This window comes from Haliotis asinina, unplaced genomic scaffold, assembly GCF_037392515.1.
Source record: "Haliotis asinina isolate JCU_RB_2024 unplaced genomic scaffold, JCU_Hal_asi_v2 scaffold_18, whole genome shotgun sequence".
Taxonomy (NCBI): Eukaryota; Metazoa; Mollusca; class Gastropoda; order Lepetellida; family Haliotidae; genus Haliotis; species Haliotis asinina.
In genome coordinates this window covers 1,274,445-1,302,381 of record NW_027133890.1, presented here as the reverse complement: position 1 = coordinate 1,302,381, position 27,937 = coordinate 1,274,445, and the positions used below count along the sequence as shown (strand labels likewise).

Here is a 27,937-nt window from a genome sequence, read left to right as displayed (position 1 = left end):
AATGGGTCACAAGTTATAATATAGCAAACTCACCAAAGTCTCAGTACGAGAGAGAATCAACTATGCAGAATGTAAACACAGCGATCGGTCTGACAGCAGATACTGTAGATTCAGGCGTTGACGGATTCAGATGATGACGATGATGTTACTCCAGTGATGTGTTCCAGCACTAACAAACGTCGTCAACACCATAGAATGGTCTCAAAACAGTATCCCGGAAGTGAACACATAGAAAATTAGAAACACATATCTTCTGCCAGAATATTAAAACTGCGGATCATTTAATAAAACGAAATGTGACCCATCATAATTATTATTCAAAACACTAGGTGTTGTGACCCAATAATAATTATTACTCAATTAATAATAAAAGATACAGAAAATACACACTCGTAACACTATCTGTTGCCCTGTTTTGTACCTCACTCATCATTGCTTGACACCGATTCAATAATCTGTATCGAAACGTTGCATCACTCTAACAAAGAAGTTGTTCATCGGTAAAATTTGTCTTTATCTACAGTCAATGTCAGAATAACGCATGAAGGAATGCTCCTGTCATTCGTACAGCCAGTATCATGAATATTCATGTGGAGTGTGTCTGTCACGTACAGTCAATATCATGAATATTCATGTGGAATGTGTCTGTCACGTACAGTCAATATCATGAATATTCATGTGGAATGTGTCTGTCACGTACAGTCAAAGTGTTAGAAATAGTCATGAAGAAATGAGTCTGTTTTTTACTCGCGACAATACACTATATTCGTGTGAATGGAAAAAGTTTATTCGTCAGTTGCTTTCTATATCAGTTGCTGAGTTTTAAATAAAGCAATGACGTGAAATCGGTTTTGTTTCCGAACAGTTTGAGCATAGATCATATCAGTGAAGCCAGATAAAGGGATCTACATGTATCAGAGCTGAACACGTTCACCTGGAGCACTGGGTCGAACAAGGAGGTAACAAGGCGGCACATGCTCTGTCCCATACTCATGTTGAGGCGTGTCATGTGACTATTGATCACAGTGACACATACTAAGTACTGAACAAATGCAGACCTTCTTACGTGTCCTCCATATTATTCTCACTGGCATTCACTCATATTTCACTCATACTAATATTGTGTTCACATTTTAGTACATAAGTTTGTACCAAATTTTGGAAACCAAATTCGAACCTTATCCAGATGAACTCCACGAGGAACATGCATTCAAATTCGAAAAAAAACACGCATAAATATCATGCATGTAAACAGCCGTGTTTTGGTGTAAAAGTTTGTTAATTGCACACGAAGTTTTAAAGTTTTATCACTTATTGACCTTATGGCAATAATATTTTCAATGATCCGAAAATGTTTCACAAAACGTCAGTTCAAGCATAAACACTACCTTTATGGAATTTTTAGCCAAACCTAGTAGCCTGGAGTAAGTGGTTACATTTCCACCAGTAAGCCGAAACTTTACATGGGATGTACACACGCACGCACGCACGCACTCACGCACACATGTCTGGGATTGTGTGTACTGTCGATAGAGGAAAGAACATAAGTGCATTACATCTAAAAATTAGTAATCAAGTACTAGTTTCTCGACGTTAATCTCGACGTTAGGTTCAGACTTAATTAATTCATACTTATGAACACGACATCATCCTGAAAAGCCACACCTTACCTATTACACTGTACCTTTGTCAGGTTTCAAACAGTCTTTGCAAATATACGTACTCGAGCCTAGCGTAGATACTGGGCTTCTTTCGTTAGTGACGCTGGGCAACTAGCAGGTCCTGTCTTCGAGGACACAACCCACTGCACTGACTCAGGTGAGTTAACAGGTGAGTCTCTCTCTCGCTCTGTCTCTCTCTCAGACTATTTGTTTCTCTTCTTTATCACATGTAGAATATGTTTTTCTGGCGGATACATTGCACCTCCCGGGATTCCGGTTTACTACACGTTTAACTATCGGTACATCTGTCAGACATCTTGTATGTATATCTGGTGAGCATTTTCACGGACATCTCGTCAGCTTACAGCTCGAATGTCACCAGAGTTATTTCCTTTGAATTACACGAAATCGCATTTGACAGTTGGAGGGATTGCTTGTCATGGAAATGGTCATGCTACGTGTGTTTGCTTAACGAGAAACCTTACAAGAGGCGACAGCGGGTGACCTGACATGCTCGAGAATCTGTTTCGCCTTTTTGTATTCGTTTCATATCTGACAACTGCACCTACAACAAATACAACAAACATCCGCACTTTCACAATGTCCCTGGTATTTTCAGTCCGATACCCCCCCCCCCTCCTCGCTAAACACGTGACCTGCTGCCATGGAAAATCGTACGTCAGGTGAGTGCAGTGCGATACGTATCTCTGTGTCGTGCACTTCGGTATTAATCTGTTCCATCTTTGTGACAGACATGCCGTACTATAAGAGACATTGTACGTCAGGTGACAGACATGCTGTATTATAAGAACCATCGTACGCCAGATGACAGACATGCCTTCGATATAAACTTAGCTACTGATTCAAAACAATTCGTTCCTAAAAGTGAAATCAGCCCTTCCTAGATTGATTAGGGGCGGTTGGGTAGCATAATGGTAAAAGTGCCGCTGAAGATTCGGGTTTGATTTCCCACAATGCGTTAACCCAATATGTCCTTTGTTACGGATGATATTGCTGGAATAGAGGTACACAAGGCGTAAACTCATACTCACTCATTCCGTGATTAAGTTTGAAGTGTTACTTTTGTAAACATCTGCCCAAATAAATATGTACAATATATGTATCTGTCGAGAAATGAGAGTCTATTCAAACCACTCGGTATCCCCTCTCCCCGCGTGGTTCTGCGTGAGTATGCGACACTTCATTCACAACTGAATTAGAGTTACCTGCCTTGGTCTGAATGAGAATAAAATAAAGCGCTCGTAAACTAGAAAGCGTTGGTGACATGCTTGATCATTTTTGCTTCAACACTTCACACACGTGACACTGATTAAGCACTCGCTCATCTTGACAACACTTGCAGTATGTTACAGATAACATCTCTCCTGATCATATAAACCTAGCTGATCTATGTACATTGTTCGCGAGTAAACTGCCAAGTTTATGTCCCTAATGTTTGTATTGCAGAATCAACGTCTCCACCGAGAGTGCCCGAACGACGAGCTCGTAAGTTCATGTTATTTGTACAGTTACAAATATAAAACCACTTCTGCTACGTTCATGTTGAATCTTTGCACAGATACAAATATAAAACTACTTCTGTTACGTTCACGTTGAATCTTTGTACAGTTACAAATATAAAACCACTTCTGTTACGTTCATGTTGAATCTTTGTACAGTTACAAATATAAAACTACTTCTGTTACTTTCATGTTGAATCTTTGTACAGTTACAAATATAAAACCACTTCTGTTACGTTCATGTTGAATCTTTGTACAGTTACAAATATAAAACTACTTCTGTTACGTTCATGTTGAATCTTTGCACAGTTACAAATATAAAACTACTTCTGTTACGTTCATGTTGAATCTTTGCACAGATACAAATATAAAACTACTTCTGTTACGTTCACGTTGAATCTTTGTACAGTTACAAATATAAAACCACTTCTGTTACGTTCATGTTGAATCTTTGTACAGTTACAAATATAACACTACTTCTGTTACGTTCATGTTGAATCTTTTACAGTTACAAATATAAAACTACTTCTGTTACGTTCATGTTGAATCTTTGTACAGTTACAAATATAACACTACTTCTGTTACGTTCATGTTGAATCTTTGTACAGTTACAAATATAAAACCACTTCTGTTACGTTCATGTTGAATCTTTGTACAGTCACAAATACAAAACTACTTCTGTTACGTTCATGTTGAATCTTTGTACAGGTACAAATATAAAACTACTTCTGTTACGTTCATGTTGAATCTTTGTACAGTTACAAATATAAAACTACTTCTGTTACGTTCATGTTGAATCTTTGTACAGTTACAAATATAAAACTACTTCTGTTACGTTCATGTTGAATCTTTGTACAGTTACAAAAATAACACTACTTCTGTTACGTTCATGTTGAATCTTTGTACAGTTACAAATATAAAACTACTTCTGTTACGTTCATGTTGAATCTTTGCACAGTTACAAATATAAAACTACTTCTGTTACGTTCATGTTGAATCTTTGTACAGTTACAAATATAAAACTACTTCTGTTACGTTCATGTTGAATCTTTGTACAGTTACAAATATAAAACTACTTCTGTTATGTTCATGTTGAATCTTTGCACAGTTACAAATATAAAACTACTTCTGTTACGTTCATGTTGAATCTTTGTACAGTCAGAAATATAAAACTACTTCTGTTACGTTCATGTTGAATCTTTGTACAGTCAGAAATATAAAACTACTTCTGTTACGTTCATGTTGAATCTTTGTACAGTTACAAATATAAAACTACTTCTGTTACGTTTATGTTGAATCTTTGTACAGTTACAAATATAAAACTACTTCTGTTACGTTCATGTTGAATCTTTGTACAGTTACAAATATAACACTACTTCTGTTACGTTCATGTTGAATCTTTGTACAGTTACAAATATAAAACTACTTCTGTTACGTTCATGTTGAATCTTTGTACAGGTACAAATATAAAACTACTTCTGTTACGTTCATGTTGAATCTTTGCACAGTTACAAATATAAAACTACTTCTGTTACGTTCATGTTGAATCTTTGTACAGTTACAAATATAAAACCACTTCTGTTACGTTCATGTTGAATCTTTGTACAGTCACAAATATAAAACTACTTCTGTTACGTTCATGTTGAATGTTTGTACAGTTAAAAATATAAAACTACTTCTGTTACGTTCATGTTGAATCTTTGTACAGTTACAAATATAAAACTACTTCTGTTACGTTCATGTTGAATCTTTGTACAGTTACAAATATAAAACTACTTCTGTTACGTTCATGTTGAATCTTTGTACAGTTACAAATATAAAACTACTTCTGTTACGTTCATGTTGAATCTTTGTACAGTTACAAATATAAAACTACTTCTGTTACGTTCATGTTGAATCTTTGTACAGTTACAAATATAAAACCACTTCTGTTACGTTCATGTTGAATCTTTGTAAGTCACAAATATAAAACTACTTCTGTTACGTTCATGTTGAATGTTTGTAAGTCACAAATATAAAACTACTTCTGTTACGTTCATGTTGAATCTTTGTACAGTTACAAATATAAAACTACTTCTGTTACGTTCATGTTGAATCTTTGTACAGTCAGAAATAAAAAACTACTTCTGTTACGTTTATGTTGAATCTTTGTACAGCTACAAATATAAAACCACTTCTGTTACGTTCATGTTGAATCTTTGTACAGTCAGAAATATAAAACTACTTCTGTTACGTTCATGTTGAATCTTTGTACAGTTACAAATATAAAACCACTTCTGTTACGTTCATGTTGAATCTTTGTACAGTTACAAATATAAAACTACTTCTGTTACGTTCATGTTGAATCTTTGTACAGTTACAAATATAACACTACTTCTGTTACGTTCATGTTGAATCTTTGTACAGTTACAAATGTAACACTACTTCTGTTACGTTCATGTTGAATCTTTGTACAGTTACAAATATAACACTACTTCTGTTACGTTCATGTTGAATCTTTTACAGTTACAAATATAAAACTACTTCTGTTACGTTCATGTTGAATCTTTGTACAGTTACAAATATAAAACCACTTCTGTTACGTTCATGTTGAATCTTTGTACAGTTACAAATATAACACTACTTCTGTTACGTTCATGTTGAATCTTTTACAGTTACAAATATAAAACTACTTCTGTTACGTTCATGTTGAATCTTTGTACAGTTACAAATATAACACTACTTCTGTTACGTTCATGTTGAATCTTTGTACAGTTACAAATATAAAACCACTTCTGTTACGTTCATGTTGAATCTTTGTACAGTCACAAATACAAAACTACGTCTGTTACGTTCATGTTGAATCTTTGTACAGGTACAAATATAAAACTACTTCTGTTACGTTCATGTTGAATCTTTGTACAGTTACAAACATAAAACTACTTCTGTTACGTTCATGTTGAATCTTTGTACAGTTACAAATATAAAACTACTTCTGTTACGTTCATGTTGAATCTTTGTACAGTTACAAATATAAAACTACTTCTGTTACGTTCATGTTGAATCTTTGCACAGTTACAAATATAAAACCACTCCTCTTACGTTCATGTTGAATCTTTGCACAGTTTCAAATATAAAACCACTTCTGTTACGTTCATGTTGAATCTTTGTACAGTTACAAATACAACACTACTTCTGTTACGTTCATGTTGAATCTTTGTACAGTTACAAATATAAAACTACTTCTGTTACGTTCATGTTGAATCTTTGTACAGTTACAAATATAACACTACTTCTGTTACGTTCATGTTGAATCTTTGCACAGTTACAAATATAACACTACTTCTGTTACGTTCATGTTGAATCTTTGTACAGGTACAAATATAAAACTACTTCTGTTACGTTCATGTTGAACCTTTGCACAGTTACAAATATAAAACTACTTCTGTTACGTTCATGTTGAATCTTTGTACAGTTACAAATATAAAACCACTTCTGTTACGTTCATGTTGAATCTTTGTACAGTCACAAATATAAAACTACTTCTGTTACGTTCATGTTGAATGTTTGTACAGTTAAAAATATAAAACTACTTCTGTTACGTTCATGTTGAATCTTTGTACAGTTACAAATATAAAACTACTTCTGTTACGTTCATGTTGAATCTTTGTACAGTTACAAATATAAAACTACTTCTGTTACGTTCATGTTGAATCTTTGTACAGTTACAAATATAAAACTACTTCTGTTACGTTCATGTTGAATCTTTGTACAGTTACAAATATAAAACTACTTCTGTTACGTTCACGTTGAATCTTTGTACAGTTACAAATATAAAACCACTTCTGTTACGTTCATGTTGAATCTTTGTAAGTCACAAATATAAAACTACTTCTGTTACGTTCATGTTGAATGTTTGTAAGTCACAAATATAAAACTACTTCTGTTACGTTCATGTTGAATCTTTGTACAGTTACAAATATAAAACTACTTCTGTTACGTTCATGTTGAATCTTTGTACAGTCAGAAATAAAAAACTGCTTCTGTTACGTTTATGTTGAATCTTTGTACAGCTACAAATATAAAACCACTTCTGTTACGTTCATGTTGAATCTTTGTACAGTCAGAAATATAAAACTACTTCTGTTACGTTCATGTTGAATCTTTGTACAGTTACAAATATAAAACCACTTCTGTTACGTTCATGTTGAATCTTTGTACAGTTACAAATATAAAACTACTTCTGTTACGTTCATGTTGAATCTTTGTACAGTTACAAATATAACACTACTTCTGTTAGGTTCATGTTGAATCTTTGTACAGTTACAAATGTAACACTACTTCTGTTACGTTCATGTTGAATCTTTGTACAGTTACAAATATAACACTACTTCTGTTACGTTCATGTTGAATCTTTTACAGTTACAAATATAAAACTACTTCTGTTACGTTCATGTTGAATCTTTGTACAGTTACAAATATAAAACCACTTCTGTTACGTTCATGTTGAATCTTTGTACAGTTACAAATATAACACTACTTCTGTTACGTTCATGTTGAATCTTTTACAGTTACAAATATAAAACTACTTCTGTTACGTTCATGTTGAATCTTTGTACAGTTACAAATATAACACTACTTCTGTTACGTTCATGTTGAATCTTTGTACAGTTACAAATATAAAACCACTTCTGTTACGTTCATGTTGAATCTTTGTACAGTCACAAATACAAAACTACTTCTGTTACGTTCATGTTGAATCTTTGTACAGGTACAAATATAAAACTACTTCTGTTACGTTCATGTTGAATCTTTGTACAGTTACAAATATAAAACTACTTCTGTTACGTTCATGTTGAATCTTTGTACAGTTACAAATATAAAACTACTTCTGTTACGTTCATGTTGAATCTTTGTACAGTTACAAATATAAAACTACTTCTGTTACGTTCATGTTGAATCTTTGCACAGTTACAAATATAAAACCACTCCTCTTACGTTCATGTTGAATCTTTGCACAGTTTCAAATATAAAACCACTTCTGTTACGTTCATGTTGAATCTTTGTACAGTTACAAATATAACACTACTTCTGTTACGTTCATGTTGAATCTTTGTACAGTTACAAATATAAAACTACTTCTGTTACGTTCACGTTGAATCTTTGTACAGTTACAAATATAAAACCACTTCTGTTACGTTCATGTTGAATCTTTGTAAGTCACAAATATAAAACTACTTCTGTTACGTTCATGTTGAATGTTTGTAAGTCACAAATATAAAACTACTTCTGTTACGTTCATGTTGAATCTTTGTACAGTTACAAATATAAAACTACTTCTGTTACGTTCATGTTGAATCTTTGTACAGTCAGAAATAAAAAACTGCTTCTGTTACGTTTATGTTGAATCTTTGTACAGCTACAAATATAAAACCACTTCTGTTACGTTCATGTTGAATCTTTGTACAGTCAGAAATATAAAACTACTTCTGTTACGTTCATGTTGAATCTTTGTACAGTTACAAATATAAAACCACTTCTGTTACGTTCATGTTGAATCTTTGTACAGTTACAAATATAAAACTACTTCTGTTACGTTCATGTTGAATCTTTGTACAGTTACAAATATAACACTACTTCTGTTACGTTCATGTTGAATCTTTGTACAGTTACAAATGTAACACTACTTCTGTTACGTTCATGTTGAATCTTTGTACAGTTACAAATATAACACTACTTCTGTTACGTTCATGTTGAATCTTTTACAGTTACAAATATAAAACTACTTCTGTTACGTTCATGTTGAATCTTTGTACAGTTACAAATATAAAACCACTTCTGTTACGTTCATGTTGAATCTTTGTACAGTTACAAATATAACACTACTTCTGTTACGTTCATGTTGAATCTTTTACAGTTACAAATATAAAACTACTTCTGTTACGTTCATGTTGAATCTTTGTACAGTTACAAATATAACACTACTTCTGTTACGTTCATGTTGAATCTTTGTACAGTTACAAATATAAAACCACTTCTGTTACGTTCATGTTGAATCTTTGTACAGTCACAAATACAAAACTACTTCTGTTACGTTCATGTTGAATCTTTGTACAGGTACAAATATAAAACTACTTCTGTTACGTTCATGTTGAATCTTTGTACAGTTACAAATATAAAACTACTTCTGTTACGTTCATGTTGAATCTTTGTACAGTTACAAATATAAAACTACTTCTGTTACGTTCATGTTGAATCTTTGTACAGTTACAAATATAAAACTACTTCTGTTACGTTCATGTTGAATCTTTGCACAGTTACAAATATAAAACCACTCCTCTTACGTTCATGTTGAATCTTTGCACAGTTTCAAATATAAAACCACTTCTGTTACGTTCATGTTGAATCTTTGTACAGTTACAAATATAACACTACTTCTGTTACGTTCATGTTGAATCTTTGTACAGTTACAAATATAAAACTACTTCTGTTACGTTCATGTTGAATCTTTGTACAGTTACAAATATAACACTACTTCTGTTACGTTCATGTTGAATCTTTGCACAGTTACAAATATAACACTACTTCTGTTACGTTCATGTTGAATCTTTGTACAGTTACAAATATAAAACTACTTCTGTTACGTTCATGTTGAATCTTTGTACAGTCAGAAATATAAAACTACTTCTGTTACGTTCATGTTGAATCTTTGTACAGTTACAAATATAAAACCACTTCTGTTACGTTCATGTTGAATCTTTGTACAGTTACAAATATAAAACTACTTCTGTTACGTTCATGTTGAATCTTTGTACAGTTACAAATATAAAACCAGTTGTGTTACGTTCATGTTGAATCTTTGCACAGTTTCAAACATAAAACCACTTCTGTTACGTTCATGTTGAATCTTTGTACAGTTACAAATATAAAACTACTTCTGTTACGTTCATGTTGAATCTTTGTACAGTTACAAATATAAAACTACTTCTGTTACGTTCATGTTGAATCTTTGTACAGTTACAAATATAAAACTACTTCTGTTACGTTCATGTTGAATCTTTGTACAGTTACAAATATAAAACTACTTCTGTTACGTTCATGTTGAATCTTTGTACAGTTACAAAAATAACACTACTTCTGTTACGTTCATGTTGAATCTTTGTACAGTTACAAATATAAAACTACTTCTGTTACGTTCATGTTGAATCTTTGCACAGTTACAAATATAAAACTACTTCTGTTACGTTCATGTTGAATCTTTGTACAGTTACAAATATAAAACTACTTCTGTTACGTTCATGTTGAATCTTTGTACAGTTACAAAAATAACACTACTTCTGTTACGTTCATGTTGAATCTTTGTACAGTTACAAATATAAAACTACTTCTGTTACGTTCATGTTGAACCTTTGCACAGTTACAAATATAAAACTACTTCTGTTACGTTCATGTTGAATCTTTGTACAGTTACAAATATAAAACCACTTCTGTTACGTTCATGTTGAATCTTTGTACAGTCACAAATATAAAACTACTTCTGTTACGTTCATGTTGAATGTTTGTACAGTTAAAAATATAAAACTACTTCTGTTACGTTCATGTTGAATCTTTGTACAGTTACAAATATAAAACTACTTCTGTTACGTTCATGTTGAATCTTTGTACAGTTACAAATATAAAACTACTTCTGTTACGTTCATGTTGAATCTTTGTACAGTTACAAATATAAAACTACTTCTGTTACGTTCATGTTGAATCTTTGTACAGTTACAAATATAAAACTACTTCTGTTACGTTCACGTTGAATCTTTGTACAGTTACAAATATAAAACCACTTCTGTTACGTTCATGTTGAATCTTTGTAAGTCACAAATATAAAACTACTTCTGTTACGTTCATGTTGAATGTTTGTAAGTCACAAATATAAAACTACTTCTGTTACGTTCATGTTGAATCTTTGTACAGTTACAAATATAAAACTACTTCTGTTACGTTCATGTTGAATCTTTGTACAGTCAGAAATAAAAAACTGCTTCTGTTACGTTTATGTTGAATCTTTGTACAGCTACAAATATAAAACCACTTCTGTTACGTTCATGTTGAATCTTTGTACAGTCAGAAATATAAAACTACTTCTGTTACGTTCATGTTGAATCTTTGTACAGTTACAAATATAAAACCACTTCTGTTACGTTCATGTTGAATCTTTGTACAGTTACAAATATAAAACTACTTCTGTTACGTTCATGTTGAATCTTTGTACAGTTACAAATATAACACTACTTCTGTTACGTTCATGTTGAATCTTTGTACAGTTACAAATGTAACACTACTTCTGTTACGTTCATGTTGAATCTTTGTACAGTTACAAATATAACACTACTTCTGTTACGTTCATGTTGAATCTTTTACAGTTACAAATATAAAACTACTTCTGTTACGTTCATGTTGAATCTTTGTACAGTTACAAATATAAAACCACTTCTGTTACGTTCATGTTGAATCTTTGTACAGTTACAAATATAACACTACTTCTGTTACGTTCATGTTGAATCTTTTACAGTTACAAATATAAAACTACTTCTGTTACGTTCATGTTGAATCTTTGTACAGTTACAAATATAACACTACTTCTGTTACGTTCATGTTGAATCTTTGTACAGTTACAAATATAAAACCACTTCTGTTACGTTCATGTTGAATCTTTGTACAGTCACAAATACAAAACTACTTCTGTTACGTTCATGTTGAATCTTTGTACAGGTACAAATATAAAACTACTTCTGTTACGTTCATGTTGAATCTTTGTACAGTTACAAATATAAAACTACTTCTGTTACGTTCATGTTGAATCTTTGTACAGTTACAAATATAAAACTACTTCTGTTACGTTCATGTTGAATCTTTGTACAGTTACAAATATAAAACTACTTCTGTTACGTTCATGTTGAATCTTTGCACAGTTACAAATATAAAACCACTCCTCTTACGTTCATGTTGAATCTTTGCACAGTTTCAAATATAAAACCACTTCTGTTACGTTCATGTTGAATCTTTGTACAGTTACAAATATAACACTACTTCTGTTACGTTCATGTTGAATCTTTGTACAGTTACAAATATAAAACTACTTCTGTTACGTTCATGTTGAATCTTTGTACAGTTACAAATATAACACTACTTCTGTTACGTTCATGTTGAATCTTTGCACAGTTACAAATATAACACTACTTCTGTTACGTTCATGTTGAATCTTTGTACAGTTACAAATATAAAACTACTTCTGTTACGTTCATGTTGAATCTTTGTACAGTCAGAAATATAAAACTACTTCTGTTACGTTCATGTTGAATCTTTGTACAGTTACAAATATAAAACCACTTCTGTTACGTTCATGTTGAATCTTTGTACAGTTACAAATATAAAACTACTTCTGTTACGTTCATGTTGAATCTTTGTACAGTTACAAATATAAAACCAGTTGTGTTACGTTCATGTTGAATCTTTGCACAGTTTCAAACATAAAACCACTTCTGTTACGTTCATGTTGAATCTTTGTACAGTTACAAATATAAAACTACTTCTGTTACGTTCATGTTGAATCTTTGTACAGTTACAAATATAAAACTACTTCTGTTACGTTCATGTTGAATCTTTGTACAGTTACAAATATAAAACTACTTCTGTTACGTTCATGTTGAATCTTTGTACAGTTACAAATATAAAACTACTTCTGTTACGTTCATGTTGAATCTTTGTACAGTTACAAAAATAACACTACTTCTGTTACGTTCATGTTGAATCTTTGTACAGTTACAAATATAAAACTACTTCTGTTACGTTCATGTTGAATCTTTGCACAGTTACAAATATAAAACTACTTCTGTTACGTTCATGTTGAATCTTTGTACAGTTACAAATATAAAACTACTTCTGTTACGTTCATGTTGAATCTTTGTACAGTTACAAATATAAAACTACTTCTGTTACGTTCATGTTGAATCTTTGCACAGTTACAAATATAAAACTACTTCTGTTACGTTCATGTTGAATCTTTGTACAGTCAGAAATATAAAACTACTTCTGTTACGTTCATGTTGAATCTTTGTACAGTCAGAAATATAAAACTACTTCTGTTACGTTCATGTTGAATCTTTGTACAATTACAAATATAAAACTACTTCTGTTACGTTTATGTTGAATCTTTGTACAGTTACAAATATAAAACTACTTCTGTTACGTTCATGTTGAATCTTTGTACAGTTACAAATATAACACTACTTCTGTTACGTTCATGTTGAATCTTTGTACAGTTACAAATATAAAACTACTTCTGTTACGTTCATGTTGAATCTTTGTACAGGTACAAATATAAAACTACTTCTGTTACGTTCATGTTGAATCTTTGCACAGTTACAAATATAAAACTACTTCTGTTACGTTCATGTTGAATCTTTGTACAGTTACAAATATAAAACCACTTCTGTTACGTTCATGTTGAATCTTTGTACAGTCACAAATATAAAACTACTTCTGTTACGTTCATGTTGAATGTTTGTACAGTTAAAAATATAAAACTACTTCTGTTACGTTCATGTTGAATCTTTGTACAGTTACAAATATAAAACTACTTCTGTTACGTTCATGTTGAATCTTTGTACAGTTACAAATATAAAACTACTTCTGTTACGTTCATGTTGAATCTTTGTACAGTTACAAATATAAAACTACTTCTGTTACGTTCATGTTGAATCTTTGTAAAGTTACAAATATAAAACTACTTCTGTTACGTTCATGTTGAATCTTTGTACAGTTACAAATATAAAACTACTTCTGTTACGTTCATGTTGAATCTTTGTACAGTCACAAATATAAAACTACTTCTGTTACGTTCATGTTGAATCTTTGTACAGGTACAAATATAAAACTACTTCTGTTACGTTCATGTTGAATTTTTGTACAGTTACAAACATAAAACTACTTCTGTTACGTTCATGTTGAATCTTTGCACAGTTACAAATATAAAACTACCTTCTGTTACGTTCATGTTGAATCTTTGCACAGTTACAAATATAAAACCACTTCTGTTACGTTCATGTTGAATCTTTGCACAGTTACAAATATAAAACCACTTCTGTTACGTTCATGTTGAATCTTTGTACAGTTACAAATACAACACTACTTCTGTTACGTTCATGTTGAATCTTTGCACAGTTTCAAATATAAAACCACTTTTGTTACGTTCATGTTGAATCTTTGTACAGTTACAAATATAAAACTACTTCTGCTACGTTCATGTTGAATCTTTGTACAGTTACAAATATAAAACTACTTCTGTTACGTTCATGTTGAATCTTTGTACAGTTACAAATATAAAACCACTTCTGTTACGTTCATGTTGAATCTTTGCACAGCTACAAATATAAAACGACTTCTGTTACGTTCACGTTGAATCTTTGTACAGTTACAAATGCAACACTACTTCTGTAACGTTCATGTTGAATCTTTGTACAGTTACAAATATAACACTACTTCTGTTACGTTCATGTTGAATCTTTGTACAGTTACAAATATAAAACCACTTCTGTTACGTTCATGTTGAATCTTTGTACAGGTACAAATATAAAACTACTTCTGTTACGTTCATGTTGAATCTTTGCACAGTTACAAATATAAAACTACTTCTGTTACGTTCATGTTGAATCTTTGTACAGTTACAAATATAAAACCACTTCTGTTACGTTCATGTTGAATCTTTGTACAGTCACAAATATAAAACTACTTCTGTTACGTTCATGTTGAATGTTTGTACAGTTAAAAATATAAAACTACTTCTGTTACGTTCATGTTGAATCTTTGTACAGTTACAAATATAAAACTACTTCTGTTACGTTCATGTTGAATCTTTGTACAGTTACAAATATAAAACTACTTCTGTTACGTTCATGTTGAATCTTTGTACAGTTACAAATATAAAACTACTTCTGTTACGTTCATGTTGAATCTTTGTACAGTTACAAATATAAAACTACTTCTGTTACGTTCATGTTGAATCTTTGTACAGTTACAAATATAAAACCACTTCTGTTACGTTCATGTTGAATCTTTGCACAGTTACAAATATAAAACTACTTCTGTTACGTTCATGTTGAATCTTTGTACAGTTACAAATATAAAACCACTTCTGTTACGTTCATGTTGAATCTTTGCGCAGTTACAAATATAAAACTACTTCTGTTACGTTCATGTTGAATCTTTGTACAGTTACAAATATTAAACTACTTCTGTTACGTTCATGTTGAATCTTTGCACAGTTACAAATATAAAACTACTTCTGTTACGTTCATGTTGAATCTTTGTACAGTTACAAATATAAAACCACTTCTGTTACGTTCATGTTGAATCTTTGCGCAGTTACAAATATAAAACTACTTCTGTTACGTTCATGTTGAATCTTTGTACAGTTACAAATATTAAACTACTTCTGTTACGTTCATGTTGAATCTTTGCACAGTTACAAATATAAAACTACTTCTGTTACGTTCATGTTGAATCTTTGTACAGTTACAAATATAAAACCACTTCTGTTACGTTCATGTTGAATCTTTGTACAGTTACAAATATAAAACGACTTCTGTTACGTTCATGTTGAATCTTTGTACAGGTACAAATATAACACTACTTCTGTTGCGTTCATGTTGAATCTTTGTACAGTTACAAATATAAAACTACTTCTGTTACGTTCATGTTGAATCTTTGTACAGTTACAAATATAAAACTACTTCTGTTACGTTCATGTTGAATCTTTGCACAGTTACAAATATTAAACTACTTCTGTTTCTTTCATGTTGAATCTTTGCATAGTTACAAATATAAAACCACTTCTGTTACGTTCATGTTGAATCTTTGCACAGTTACAAATATAAAACTACTTCTGTTACGTTCATGTTGAATCTTTGTACAGTTACAAAAATAAAACCACTTCTGTTACGTTCATGTTGAATCTTTGCGCAGTTACAAATATAAAACCACTTCTGTTACGTTCATGTTGAATCTTTGCACAGTTACAAATATAAAACCACTTCTGTTACGTTCATGTTGAATCTTTGCACAGTTACAAATATAAAACTGTTTGTGTTACGTCTATGTTGTACATTTTTACAATTACAAATATAAAACTAGTAATGTTGCGTACATGCGGACTCTGCATCCAATATCCCAAAACTAGTTACGTTTTTGGCGTTTTTCGAAGTACAATATCACGTCCAAAGCCTTTATTTCATTGGTAATTCTCAGACCAAATTGGAGAATGTGACGTACCCTGTGTTTGAGGTGTTGGAGGGTTGAGTGATATTACCGTGTCATTCCACCTGCCAACAGAGGCACATTTCGAACAAATCCATCAGGACATAACTTTTCCTGCGCATTCTGAGACAAATGGACTTTGCAAAAATGCGCACAGTTAATTGAATTCATTCTGACGTGTTGTCGCAAGGTCGCGCATTTTTAGGCCTTTTTCACACATTTTTGATGGGGTGACTGGGCGACATATTTTCACTTTGAAAAATTGTCGCTATGCCTCATTGTGGCCCATTGGATTATTAGAATAATATCATTCAGAACAAGTCATCTGTCGCATTGTCGCGCTTTGGTAAAGTTTTTGGTAGTGTTGTTTTTGCGAGGGCGACAACGTGACAAAGCGACACCGACTCAATGTCCCGTCTAGGATTCATAGTCATGTAATGTGTCCATGCCTGATAATTCAATCACGTACGATGTGTTTATAAAATATTTTTTTACGATTTTGCAGAATCCAAGTCCCCACCTAGACTGCCAGAGCACCGAGCTCGTGAGTGTGAAAACAAATAGCCACTGTCGACCTTTCGGTCCGCAGTGGCTATTTATCCCTTGTCATCAGATTGCTCGTCAATTTATGAGTTTGTTGACCCATATGCTGCAGATGCACGTCACATCCGAATCTGCATACTTAAAGTTCAACTGGATTAAAGTGTATTTATCAGTATGCATTAACTGCTTGTCGACCTACCTGATATTGACTATAGACAATAGAAAATAAATACAACACCGAATCTGAGCATCAGATGCTCACATGCATTTCCTCAAGTCATTTCTTCATGGTTTCACAGAATCACAGCCCCCGCCAAGAATGGTTTTCTATCGAACACATCAGTCAATGTTGAATCAACCTTTACATCAGTGCTTAAGACAATTCTCTGAATGTTGTTTGGCTATTTTCTGTTTGTGCGCATGAACGTAGGTACGCGTTAAAATGTAAATATGAAAACTTGTTCACTGTTCTTGTTGCAGAGTCCCGGTCCCCACCCAGACGGAAGGAACAGCGGGGTGGTGAGTCAGTCAAGTCAAGTCAAAGATGTTTAATGTACAAAAGGCCTCCGGCCCATATACATTAGAGTTACACACATACTCTATCTATCTATCTATCTATCTATCTATCTATCTATTTATCTATCTATCTATCTATCTATCTACCTACCTACCTACCTACCTACCTACCTACCTACCTACCTACCTACCTACCTACCTACCTACCTACCTACCTACCTACCTACCTATCTATCTATCTATCTCTCTATATATATAATGCAATGAGTATAAGTGATTAGTGATCTAAACAGCAATCCAGGCAGTAGATTGTGTACAAGTAGTGGAATGCGATGGACCTACAAACGTTTTTCGTTTTATCAGACTGTTACGTTTGATAACAGCAAAACTGATTTTAATACGACAGCTGTATAATTACATGCTGGTCAGTTCATGAAAGTAGTTTATACAAAGCACACACCAGTAGTAAATGAATTTCATTTTCCACGTCTATGTTACACAATGGGCACAATCTTTTGCTTCGTTCAGTATAAAAGCGTCTTCCTTCGTTTACCATTATGTTGATCAAACCTAAGCTAAAACGTATAAATGAATTTCTCAACTTCTCTTATGTTAAAAACGACAGATATTTCTCCGGCTGGAGTAGTGATTTGTATATTCTATAAGAGTCGTACCGTGAACTATTATCTAATGGTGGATCCTACATTTACAAATTTCTTACAGGCCATCAGATGTATTTTTTCTATACACTCATATCTCTGGAATCCCCAAATCTCGGATCCATACAAAAGTATATGCTGAATTTGACAATAAAATATTTAAAAGTAAATACGGGGTATCAACACAGCAATTTTACACATAGCAGATAAAACACTTATCAATGCTTTCTTTGCTTTCAATGATAATTCAGTACCAGATGTTTTCCAGTTCACAGAAGATGTAAACTTAATACCAAGACACGTGTAATGATCAGAGACAATTACAGGCTGGTCATTAAAGGACCACCGTTCTTTAGAAGATATCCGGTCACCTTTTCTAAATATAACAATATTAGTTTTATTTAGATTAACAGATAAATCCCATGTTTCAGTATACCATTCCAAAATATTTAACTGAGTTTGTAGTCCAACTACCGATTCTGATAAAAGAATTACATCATCAGCAAATAAAAGAATAAAAAGTTCTAAGAGATCTGGAAACATTTGAATGCCATGCTTACTATTTGCCATAATATCGTAGTACAATTCGTTGATAAACAGGGAAAACAGAATTGAACTCACAACACACCCTTGTCTTAAGCCAACAGGGCAGTCGAAAAAATCAGTCTTGTCATCATCACAACGTACACAAGCTTTCACATTAGTATACATTGCTTTTGAAATTGAAATGACTACCTTTCAGACCAGCGTTACTTAAAGAATAACACAATATAGAACGACGGACAGAATCAAATGCTTTACGGAAATCAACGAAAGCTACGTATAGTTTACGCTTGCGACGGGATAGACATTTCTGGGCTGGTGCAAACAGTGTAAAGATATGACCGGAAGTTGAATAATTCTTTCTAAAGCCTGCTTGTGATTCGGGAATTTTATCTGTCATATTTGACCATTTGGTGTGCCTGTTATTTAGAACAGTTGTAAAGACTTTACCTTAAATACTCATGACGGAAAGTCCTCTATAATTGTCTGGATTGGTGACATCACCTTTCTTATGTAAGGGTACAATGATTGATCGCGTCCAACAACGGGGAAAAATCCCATTTTCAAACAATGTGTTAAAACACGTATTCAAAAAGGGCATGATAACACACTCTGAACATTTAAGCATTTCTACCACGATGAGGTCAAGACAAGCTGATTTTCCATTTTTCAAATGCAATAACGCTTCTGATATTTCATTAACTGTTATGGGCGAGTCTAATGCAAAAGATTCGACGTCTGACATATCTGCAGTTAAAATATCTGGTGTTACATTAACCTGCAAAGGACAATCATCAAAAGAATCATTAAAAGCAAAATCATCATGAAACACATTTTTGAAAGGATTTAGCCATTCCGCTTTCGGAATTACATTTTTTCGTGATGGTCGACTTTTTAAATATCTGATCTATTTCCAAAATGAAGTCGGTTTTTTTTTTGCCTTTGTCAATTTATCGACATTTCGTCCACTCTGATCCGATTTAAATTTGCTACAGCAGTTTCCGTATATATTTCGTTCTTTACAATATAGTTTTCTAGTTTTAAAGATGTTCGTGCAACCCGCCGTGCGACCTTACACTCAGTATTTAAGGGTGGACTGTTTCTCGACGGTGGGAGCGATACACGTGTCTTCACACAGCTTGCAGAATCTAAAACCACACTTACAAGGTCATCAATAGCATCTTCTATATTACTGTCAAGTTTATTAAAAACCGACTGAATGCGACCTGTGGTCATCCCTTGAAGATTTTCTAAAAATGTCTTACATAAGGACTCATTCCACATAATGTTTTCATTAGTGGAGGTCACCGCTGTTGATTTACCTTTTATTGTTTCCTATTAGGACATTGACATTTGAGCTCTAAAGGCACATGATCGGAATCTAATCGGTCACCTATGTTGAATATACTTATATATTCAAAGAGATCAGGAGAACAGATGAAATAATCATTAACACTTCAGTCATGCTGTCCGACAAAAGTATATTCACCCTGTTCATCTCCAGACACGCTACCATTGACAATAAATAACTGAAATGCATAACACATGTCCAGCACAATTTGTCCGAATCTATTTATGACTTTATCATGTGATTTACGATCCCCAACAGGGATATCCTCCTCCTCATCAAGTATGTTAGTGACGTTTCTATCATCACCACGTCACTTGGGGGTTGTTACTCTCCCCAGTACGTGCGTTCATGTCGCCGCACAGTGCAACATGGGAATCACTAAACTCAGACACATTAGAAACTAAAAACTGATCTACATTATCGGGACTACATCTTGCGTGAGTCTTATAGTACGATGAACCCCCTGGTGTGATATATGTACATATCAATATAATATCTTTATCAATTGCAAATACCGACTTACTGAATTTTATACATATAAAATTGTCAAAATCAGATTTCAATAACTCACACGATTTGCTGATGAACGCCTACACAGATACCACCAGAGAGTCGACCATACTCGGACAGTTTGATTGCTGGGCTATAAAAGATATCATAGTCATACAACCAGTCATCAGAAATATTGTCAACAAATGTTTCTGCAAGACATACAATTTTGAAATGGCGCAAATAATTAAAAAAGTCATTTTCATAGTTTTGGAATTTAAACCATTCACATTCCAAAAGAGAAAGTTGATAGTTCCACCACAACACCGATATTCATAGTCATCAGAGAGCTCACAATATTTATCTATACCGGTGTCACGGTCACAGGGACCATGTGAAATATGATCCGGGCTTCGGCCGACTTCCTATTTCGACACTATCGATGACGCATAATTAGGGAGCAAATGAGCATTCTGAAGTGAATGGAGAGTACTCACTGACTGTGTGTATATTCACTTGCCGGGTGCCCCTCGGATGCTTGAATAGTCCAATCCTGGCTCTGTATACATCGAACGGTATCAGCAGGAACATCCGTTCGTTCACTTGTAGTCATAATATGACCAAATCGGGTCAGCTCGTTCTGTTATATGTCACTAAGAACACCAGTTACCGAGGAATGACCTCACAGTCAAATAGTGGGATTGTGTGTGTGTGTGTGTGTGTGTGTGTGTGTGTGTGTGTGTGTGTGTGTGTGTGTGTGTGTGTGTGTGTGTGTGTGTGTGTGTGTGTGTGTGTGTGTGTGTGTGTGTGTGTGTGTGTGTGTGCAGTGCTGGCCTTGACCTAGCGTCAACAGTAACAGTCAACACAAATTAAACCTGTGTGTGCCTACATTATCAACACAGCTTGAATTCACACACTGTTGTCAACTGCTTGATTACATTTCTGTGACATGAAAATATACACTGAAGTCTGTCGTTTCTTCTGTCGCGTTTGCTGATATTACAACATCTCAGACTCCAGTGTTGGTGCCACCAAACTCAATGTTCATATGTAGAAGACCGATGTTCGTGTCTACCATACATTATTTCATGTTCTTTGATTTAATGTTTATGGTTTTGCAGCATCCAAGTCCCCATCTAGACCCGCAGAAGACAGGGCACGTGAGTATTGGTGATCCTTGACAACCACTGGCCCCCAAATCAGATGACCCCCGACTCGAAATGCTTCACAGTACATGATCAATGAATCATGGTATCTTAAACTGTGAAGCATTTGGAGTCGGGGTCATCTAAATAATCCCAAACAGACCAAACAAATAAACTTAATACTCGCAAAGCCACGAGTGCCTGTGTTGACAACGTCCTGGTTTACACTGAAGTGTGTCATTTGGTTACGTGCAGCACAATCAAGCCAAACTGCTCTCATACTAAGACTGTTTGGGGGAAGATGAACAACAGTATCGTCATTGCAACAAGGAGCGTGGTTACAGTGTAGAGTAACCGACCAGTTTACAACGTGTGTTTGTTTCAGAGGATGTAGCTTTACAGTTGATTCGAACAAGGTGGGATTACAGTGGCTTTGAAAAGTCTGTTAAGTATTTGTTCTTGTTACGAGTGAAGTGCCATGTTACGTACGGTTAGACCACCACGGACGACCACAACGTCATTGTGTCAGTATCGTGGATAGAAATATATCGAACAGGTTTTTTAATTACTTTGAGCAAAAACCAAAATAGATGAAACGCATACACCAAGACGTTTCCAATAACATTTATTAGTAATTCGATGGTTTATAAAAAAATACCAGATGTTTGACACCATCTAGTGGTAAAGTAGTAAAGCTACAAACCACGGGTTGCACCTATCGGTCCGGGATATCATAAACACGGTTCCGTTGTGGATAATGTGTCAAGTTTTTCTCCATTGAAAAGACATTGCATGTAGGTATATTTGGTGGATTTAGGTTTTTCCCCTTATTTTGTATTGTAACTAAAGGTGTATATATATATGTATATTTTTAACAAGCTCTAAAAGAACAATGATGAAGTTATAGATTGTTTCCAGCTGTAATTAAGCAAGAACCGCAGTGTAATTCTATTGTGAGTTGAGAGATTTTCTCATGAATGAAAGGTGCTTGTACGTGTCGGCACGAATTGTTTTCCCTTAATTGTGATTCTCAACGAATGCATTTAATGATTCATTTCAGGTCCCGAAGCAGGACAAACTCCGCCCCAGTGACAAAAATCCCCGAAAGTGATGCAGCGTTAGATAGCTCCTCTGTGTCATAAAAGAAGTGGAAATATGATAGATGTTATCTTGTTTTTTTCTTAAATCTGTCAACCGGTTGGTTGAACACACACATTGAAGAACACATAAGGCTTATGGCATGTGTCAAGGGCCTATCGCATTTCTTCAAATACATCACGTGCATGGTTCTGTAAATTTTCCCGCACCTCGCAACGAAGAAATATGGTAGACTGGTAATATGGAAATAGTGTATGTTTTAATTACAGTATTTCTACGTTTAATACAGTACGCATAATCACTCTCAATTTTGTGAGAGCAAAAATAGTAAAAATGCGAGTTGCAGAATGAACTGGTTTGGCAGGAGGTCTGACTATATAGAAAAAGTCACACGACACAATAGTAAATAACAGTTTACTACACAACAACCACAGAATGATCTGTTTAGATAATCAAAACATAATATGCAAAAGCTTACAATTAATATTATTAGAAGATATTAACAATCGAATGAGTGACCAAAGTAGATGCACACGACACACAATCATAGCTTAGTGGTGTACACATCAACCCAACGTGCGTGCATACTTCATACATGATACGCATAACAGCTCAAAACAGTAAGTGGAATATTATGTTTTAAATACGCACACTCTATAATTCACACAAACAACAAAGTATTCTCACGTAGTACTGTAGTTAAACATCCATCCATTAGTCTGTAATAGCCGAGAACCTACGAAGAATTAACCATTGTGAAATAAGCAAACACGAACACCAATACAGTGAGTTGAGATTTATGATGCGTTTAACAATATTCCAACAACATCACGCCGGGAGACACCCGAAATGGGTTTGACACATTGTGCGCCTGTGGGGAACAGTCTTTTTTGAAGTGGATCTACCATTAGTGGAACAGTGAGAATTTAGACTGTAGAATTTCGTAATTGTCATTTCATTATATATCCTCTGAGTAAGCACTTTCTGGTGCCCTGTGCCTGGTCTCAAGGCTGGGAAATGGGAAAACAACCTCAAACTACCAATGTGGAAGTAACTACCATGGTGGAAGCAACTACCATGGTGGCAGTAACTACCGTTGGGAATATCTGTACACTAACAGCTAGTCTCTGAAATGAGCATATTTTACTGAAAAAAACGTTCATAGTGAAAAAAAATAATATAATGACATGGAGCCTTGAGACTTTCTGTGGGGAGCTGTGGGGGAGCCTCCCCATGAATTTATACTAAACACCAGTGACAGCTAGAGATCAACTGATAATTACTAGCCATATACTGGCTATGGATTCAGCAGATTGGTACAGACTCTGAAGCTAAGGAAATCTAGACTTGCCACATTTTCTAGACCTGCGTGGGCTTTCTTGGATATATATACTTCAGGGTTAGTCTGTCGTACAGACCCTGTTTTGCTGATCAGTTGTTTTGTGACTTCAGTTCCAGAGGACTGGTACAAATCGATGGCAGTCTTTTCAAAGGGTTTTACAAGACGGCACAAAGTATTGTCCGTCTGAGTGACCTCATGTAAACATTTTCTACACATTGTGTGCGCTGAACATTTTCTACACACTGTGTGTGTTGAACATTTCCTGTTAACCGTTACTTGCAAAAACATTTCAATCAAAGACATGGCTCTGTCTTACTACTTCCAATAAACAGTTTTCTCCTGTTCCAGGTGATTTCAATCAAGCTGCCGTATATAATGCAGGCATAGTATTTTGATTTGACAGAAAAATTATATTTGATATCTTTGTTGGAGTTTTGGATACATCCAGTTTTCCAGCCATATCGTTAGTCTCAAGAGATGCTAACCCTGAGCTCTGTGGTTGCGACACTTGATACTTCCCCTGAGCTGCCCACACCACACTGAGAGGGAGTAGGGGTCGGGCTGGGTAGGGTGATGTTGGGGGCAATAAAACGTCCTGTCACATGCACCTTCAGTGTGGTGTCAGTAATGGGTGATAAGAATCTTTGCATGTGTTGAGAAATTCCAAGAAATTATCGCTCTGTTACTCCGATCCCACCATACAGATGTATAGAGACGTCATAGCACCCCAGTACACCCCGTCCCGTCCTGGGTCCATGTTACTCCGACCCCACCATACAGATGTATAGAGACGTCATAGCACCCCAGTACACCCCGTCCCGTCCTGGGTTCGTGTTACTCCGACCCCACCATACAGATGTATAGAGACGTCATAGCACCCCAGTACACCCCGTCCCGTCCCGTCCCGTACAAAACACTGTCAGCAGTGAAAACCAAACACCAGTCATTTCTAAGGCATAACATGTTTGTGATAGCAACTATTACAACAGATCTAGACTTGCATATCTCCAGTGTGGTCGGAATGAAAAAAATGCATCATTTGTAAAAAAGTATCCTTTGCAAACTTACATGCGCGCTCATAACCCAACCGTACTGAGATCTTCTAAGTCGTGTCTTTATTAGGATGCAATACCTGACTGTGTATTCTCAACATTATCATAATACTAACATACTTTTATTACTGACAATCGCGCAGAGCAGTACCCCCTACTACCAAATATTGCATTATGTTAGCATTGAATAAGCTATATGTTATATCGACAGTGTTCCAATTTCCTCGAGAGAGTTTTAGTATGAGTCATGTCTGTGGTGGTGGTCCTGGTGCACGGCGTAGTACATTGGGCCGCTAACCAAGGGCAATACCAACAGACGAGTGCACACTTCATAATGCTAGGCTGCAGAATGTCAGTACTGCAGTGACATATCTGAGTACCCTCGACGGGGAGCCATGGTCATTCATATCCCCGTTGTTATCGATTGATTTTTACCAACAGAATAAATACACTACTTCAGTTTATCAAAAACGGAAATACATTTAAATATCAAAATATTAATCTTGATATGATAATACGCTCATTCCTTGTTCGCCTAAACATAGGTAAACACAACAAGGTCAAAATTCCGAATTCAGTTTTCTGGGGACACTGATAGTATGTATACTAGATTAAAACATACGAACATTCGTAAAGTCCGAACAAAAATACTGGTATCGCTAAATTTTGGCAGCTGAGGTGGAAATCTTTCCGTAGATGGTCGTAGTCGGCATACATCTAAAACTAAACGTTAGATATGTGCACCTATCACCTGCCTATGACAGGGGATGAGACAAAACTCTTTCAGCATCCATATGGATTCTCTGCTGAAAGACGATTCCATCGTACAGTTTTGACTAGAGTGTATATTTGTATACATGTGTATCAGCGACTCCATGTTCTAGTATTACGTGCATATACTGTGTGGAGATATCGCTAGTATACTGTGTAGAGATATCACTGGTATACTGTGAGGAGATATCGCTGGTATACTGTGTAGAGATATCGCTGGTATACCGTACCAGTCCTAGTATACCTAGACATCAGTATTCCTGCAATGTTACAGCAGGGGACACAAGACTGGGCTTCACAAGTTATACCAATGTGGAGAATAGAACCTTCGCGTGACGAGTGAACGCTTTAACCACAGGACCACCCTAGTGCCTGTCAGGCACAACGTTTTATGGGAAAAGATTGATCATATAAAGATGAGTAACACTTATCATACAATGGGCAGTGATTCAACTGCTTCTTGCATTTACCTACTGGCTACAATGCAACGTGAATAGCGAGAACCAGACACCATTCTTTTCTGTCACATAGAATGTTGTTGATAGGTAATGTCACCTTAGTTCTAAATTTGCACATGTCTTTTAGTGCCCCAAATGTGGATTCATAACAGCTCCACTACACTGAGATCTGTGAACACGAGTGTTTGTTCCGATTTCTTGCCAGTGTGTTCTCCACATTCACCTATAGATGTGTGTGACAAGACATAAACAAATGCCTAGAATAATATGTCTGTACAGGAGTTTTTCAGCATGTTGTAACACCCTGGCGGATCTCAGTTACCAAATCGTCCTAAACGTTTGTAGAAACAAGTTCAATACAAATGGACGTTCCCGAATGTTTCAATATTAGCCGTCATCTGTCCTGAAAGACTGTGCTGAAAGATACTGTCACAAGGCCTGTGATCACACAATGACAGACTGGTTCGTATACAAATAATAATCACTATTCAGTTCCTGTGGACAATGTCATACATGGAGGTTTCCTCGAGAGAGCGGTTTGTATAAGCAACATCTACCATGCTGTCTACGGTACCGACACAAGCTGCACAGCGCTGAACAATAGACCCTATTACCACACGCGATATTGCATTATGCTAGTATTGAATAAGCTATATGTTATATCGACAATGTTTTGAATTCCAATTTCCTCGGGAGAGTTTTAGCACGAGTCATGTCTGTGGTGGTGATCGTCGTGTACAGCGTAGTACATTGGGCCTCTAACCAAGGGCAATACCAACAGGCGAGTGCCCTCTTCATAATGCCTGGCTGCAGAAAGTCAGTACACAGCACTAAATGGACGATGTCCAGATAACACGAGGGTGTGGAAGCAGACATGCAACCTCTGCTGACTGACTGCAGTAACATATCTGAGTACAAAGTGTCCATGTCGTGAATAGGATCAAAGTTCATAAACAAAGTTCAACACATCAGTACAACACACACGCCCCTGTCGTGGCATTTACATTTCAACCCAGTTTTAAAACACTCCGAGAGATGAAAATTAAATTCTGGAATGTCGACACAGTGAAACTATTTCAAGGAAATAAACATGAACATGGTATGTCTGTAAACTGCCTACATTTTATGAAGAAAGCAAGGCGGAAATTAAACTCACGTGTTTATTATTTTCCTTCTCGAGATGGAAGAAAGTTTGTGTCTGACTCGGCTCGTCAATACGTGTAAAGAAAATTATCAACTTAAAGCCGCACATCACCCGTCATAAAGTACATTTCAATGTGCCGGCGAAAAAGGCGATGAACCCTCACATATCCATACAGGAATCCATGTTTGCTTCATTAATCTTTGATATGTGGAAACTACTCTTAGGATTAGGATTGATTTAGAAGTCTGAAATAAAGAGCTATCTAATTAGCATACGGTTTATCTCTGGTGAGAAGTGAGGAAACTGTCTGGTGCATCTGTCGCGTGGTTCCATGTATACTAAACGAAAAAAGAAACTTCAC

General features: G+C 35.0%; 1 protein-coding gene across 1 annotated transcript; it reads left to right on the top strand.

The window, feature by feature from the left end:
* The first annotated feature begins 62 nt into the window (after positions 1–62).
* LOC137269928 (serine/arginine repetitive matrix protein 1-like) lies at positions 63–22,840 on the top strand. Its single transcript, XM_067803769.1, has 7 exons — positions 63–71; positions 1,734–1,818; positions 3,129–3,167; positions 16,971–17,009; positions 17,489–17,527; positions 21,688–21,726; positions 22,772–22,840. Exons 1-7 carry the CDS (start codon positions 63–65, stop codon positions 22,801–22,803), a joined length of 282 nt encoding a protein of 93 aa, XP_067659870.1. The 3' UTR covers positions 22,804–22,840.
* Positions 22,841–27,937: the final 5,097 nt, after the last annotated feature.

Bases quoted from the DNA above. Each gene is read 5' to 3' on its own strand.
- LOC137269928 (XM_067803769.1), top strand. The intron at 17,010-17,488 runs GTGAGTGTGAAA...TTCTTGTTGCAG, and splicing joins ACTGCCAGAGCACCGAGCTC to AGTCCCGGTCCCCACCCAGA. The intron at 21,727-22,771 runs GTGAGTATTGGT...GATTCATTTCAG, and splicing joins ACCCGCAGAAGACAGGGCAC to GTCCCGAAGCAGGACAAACT.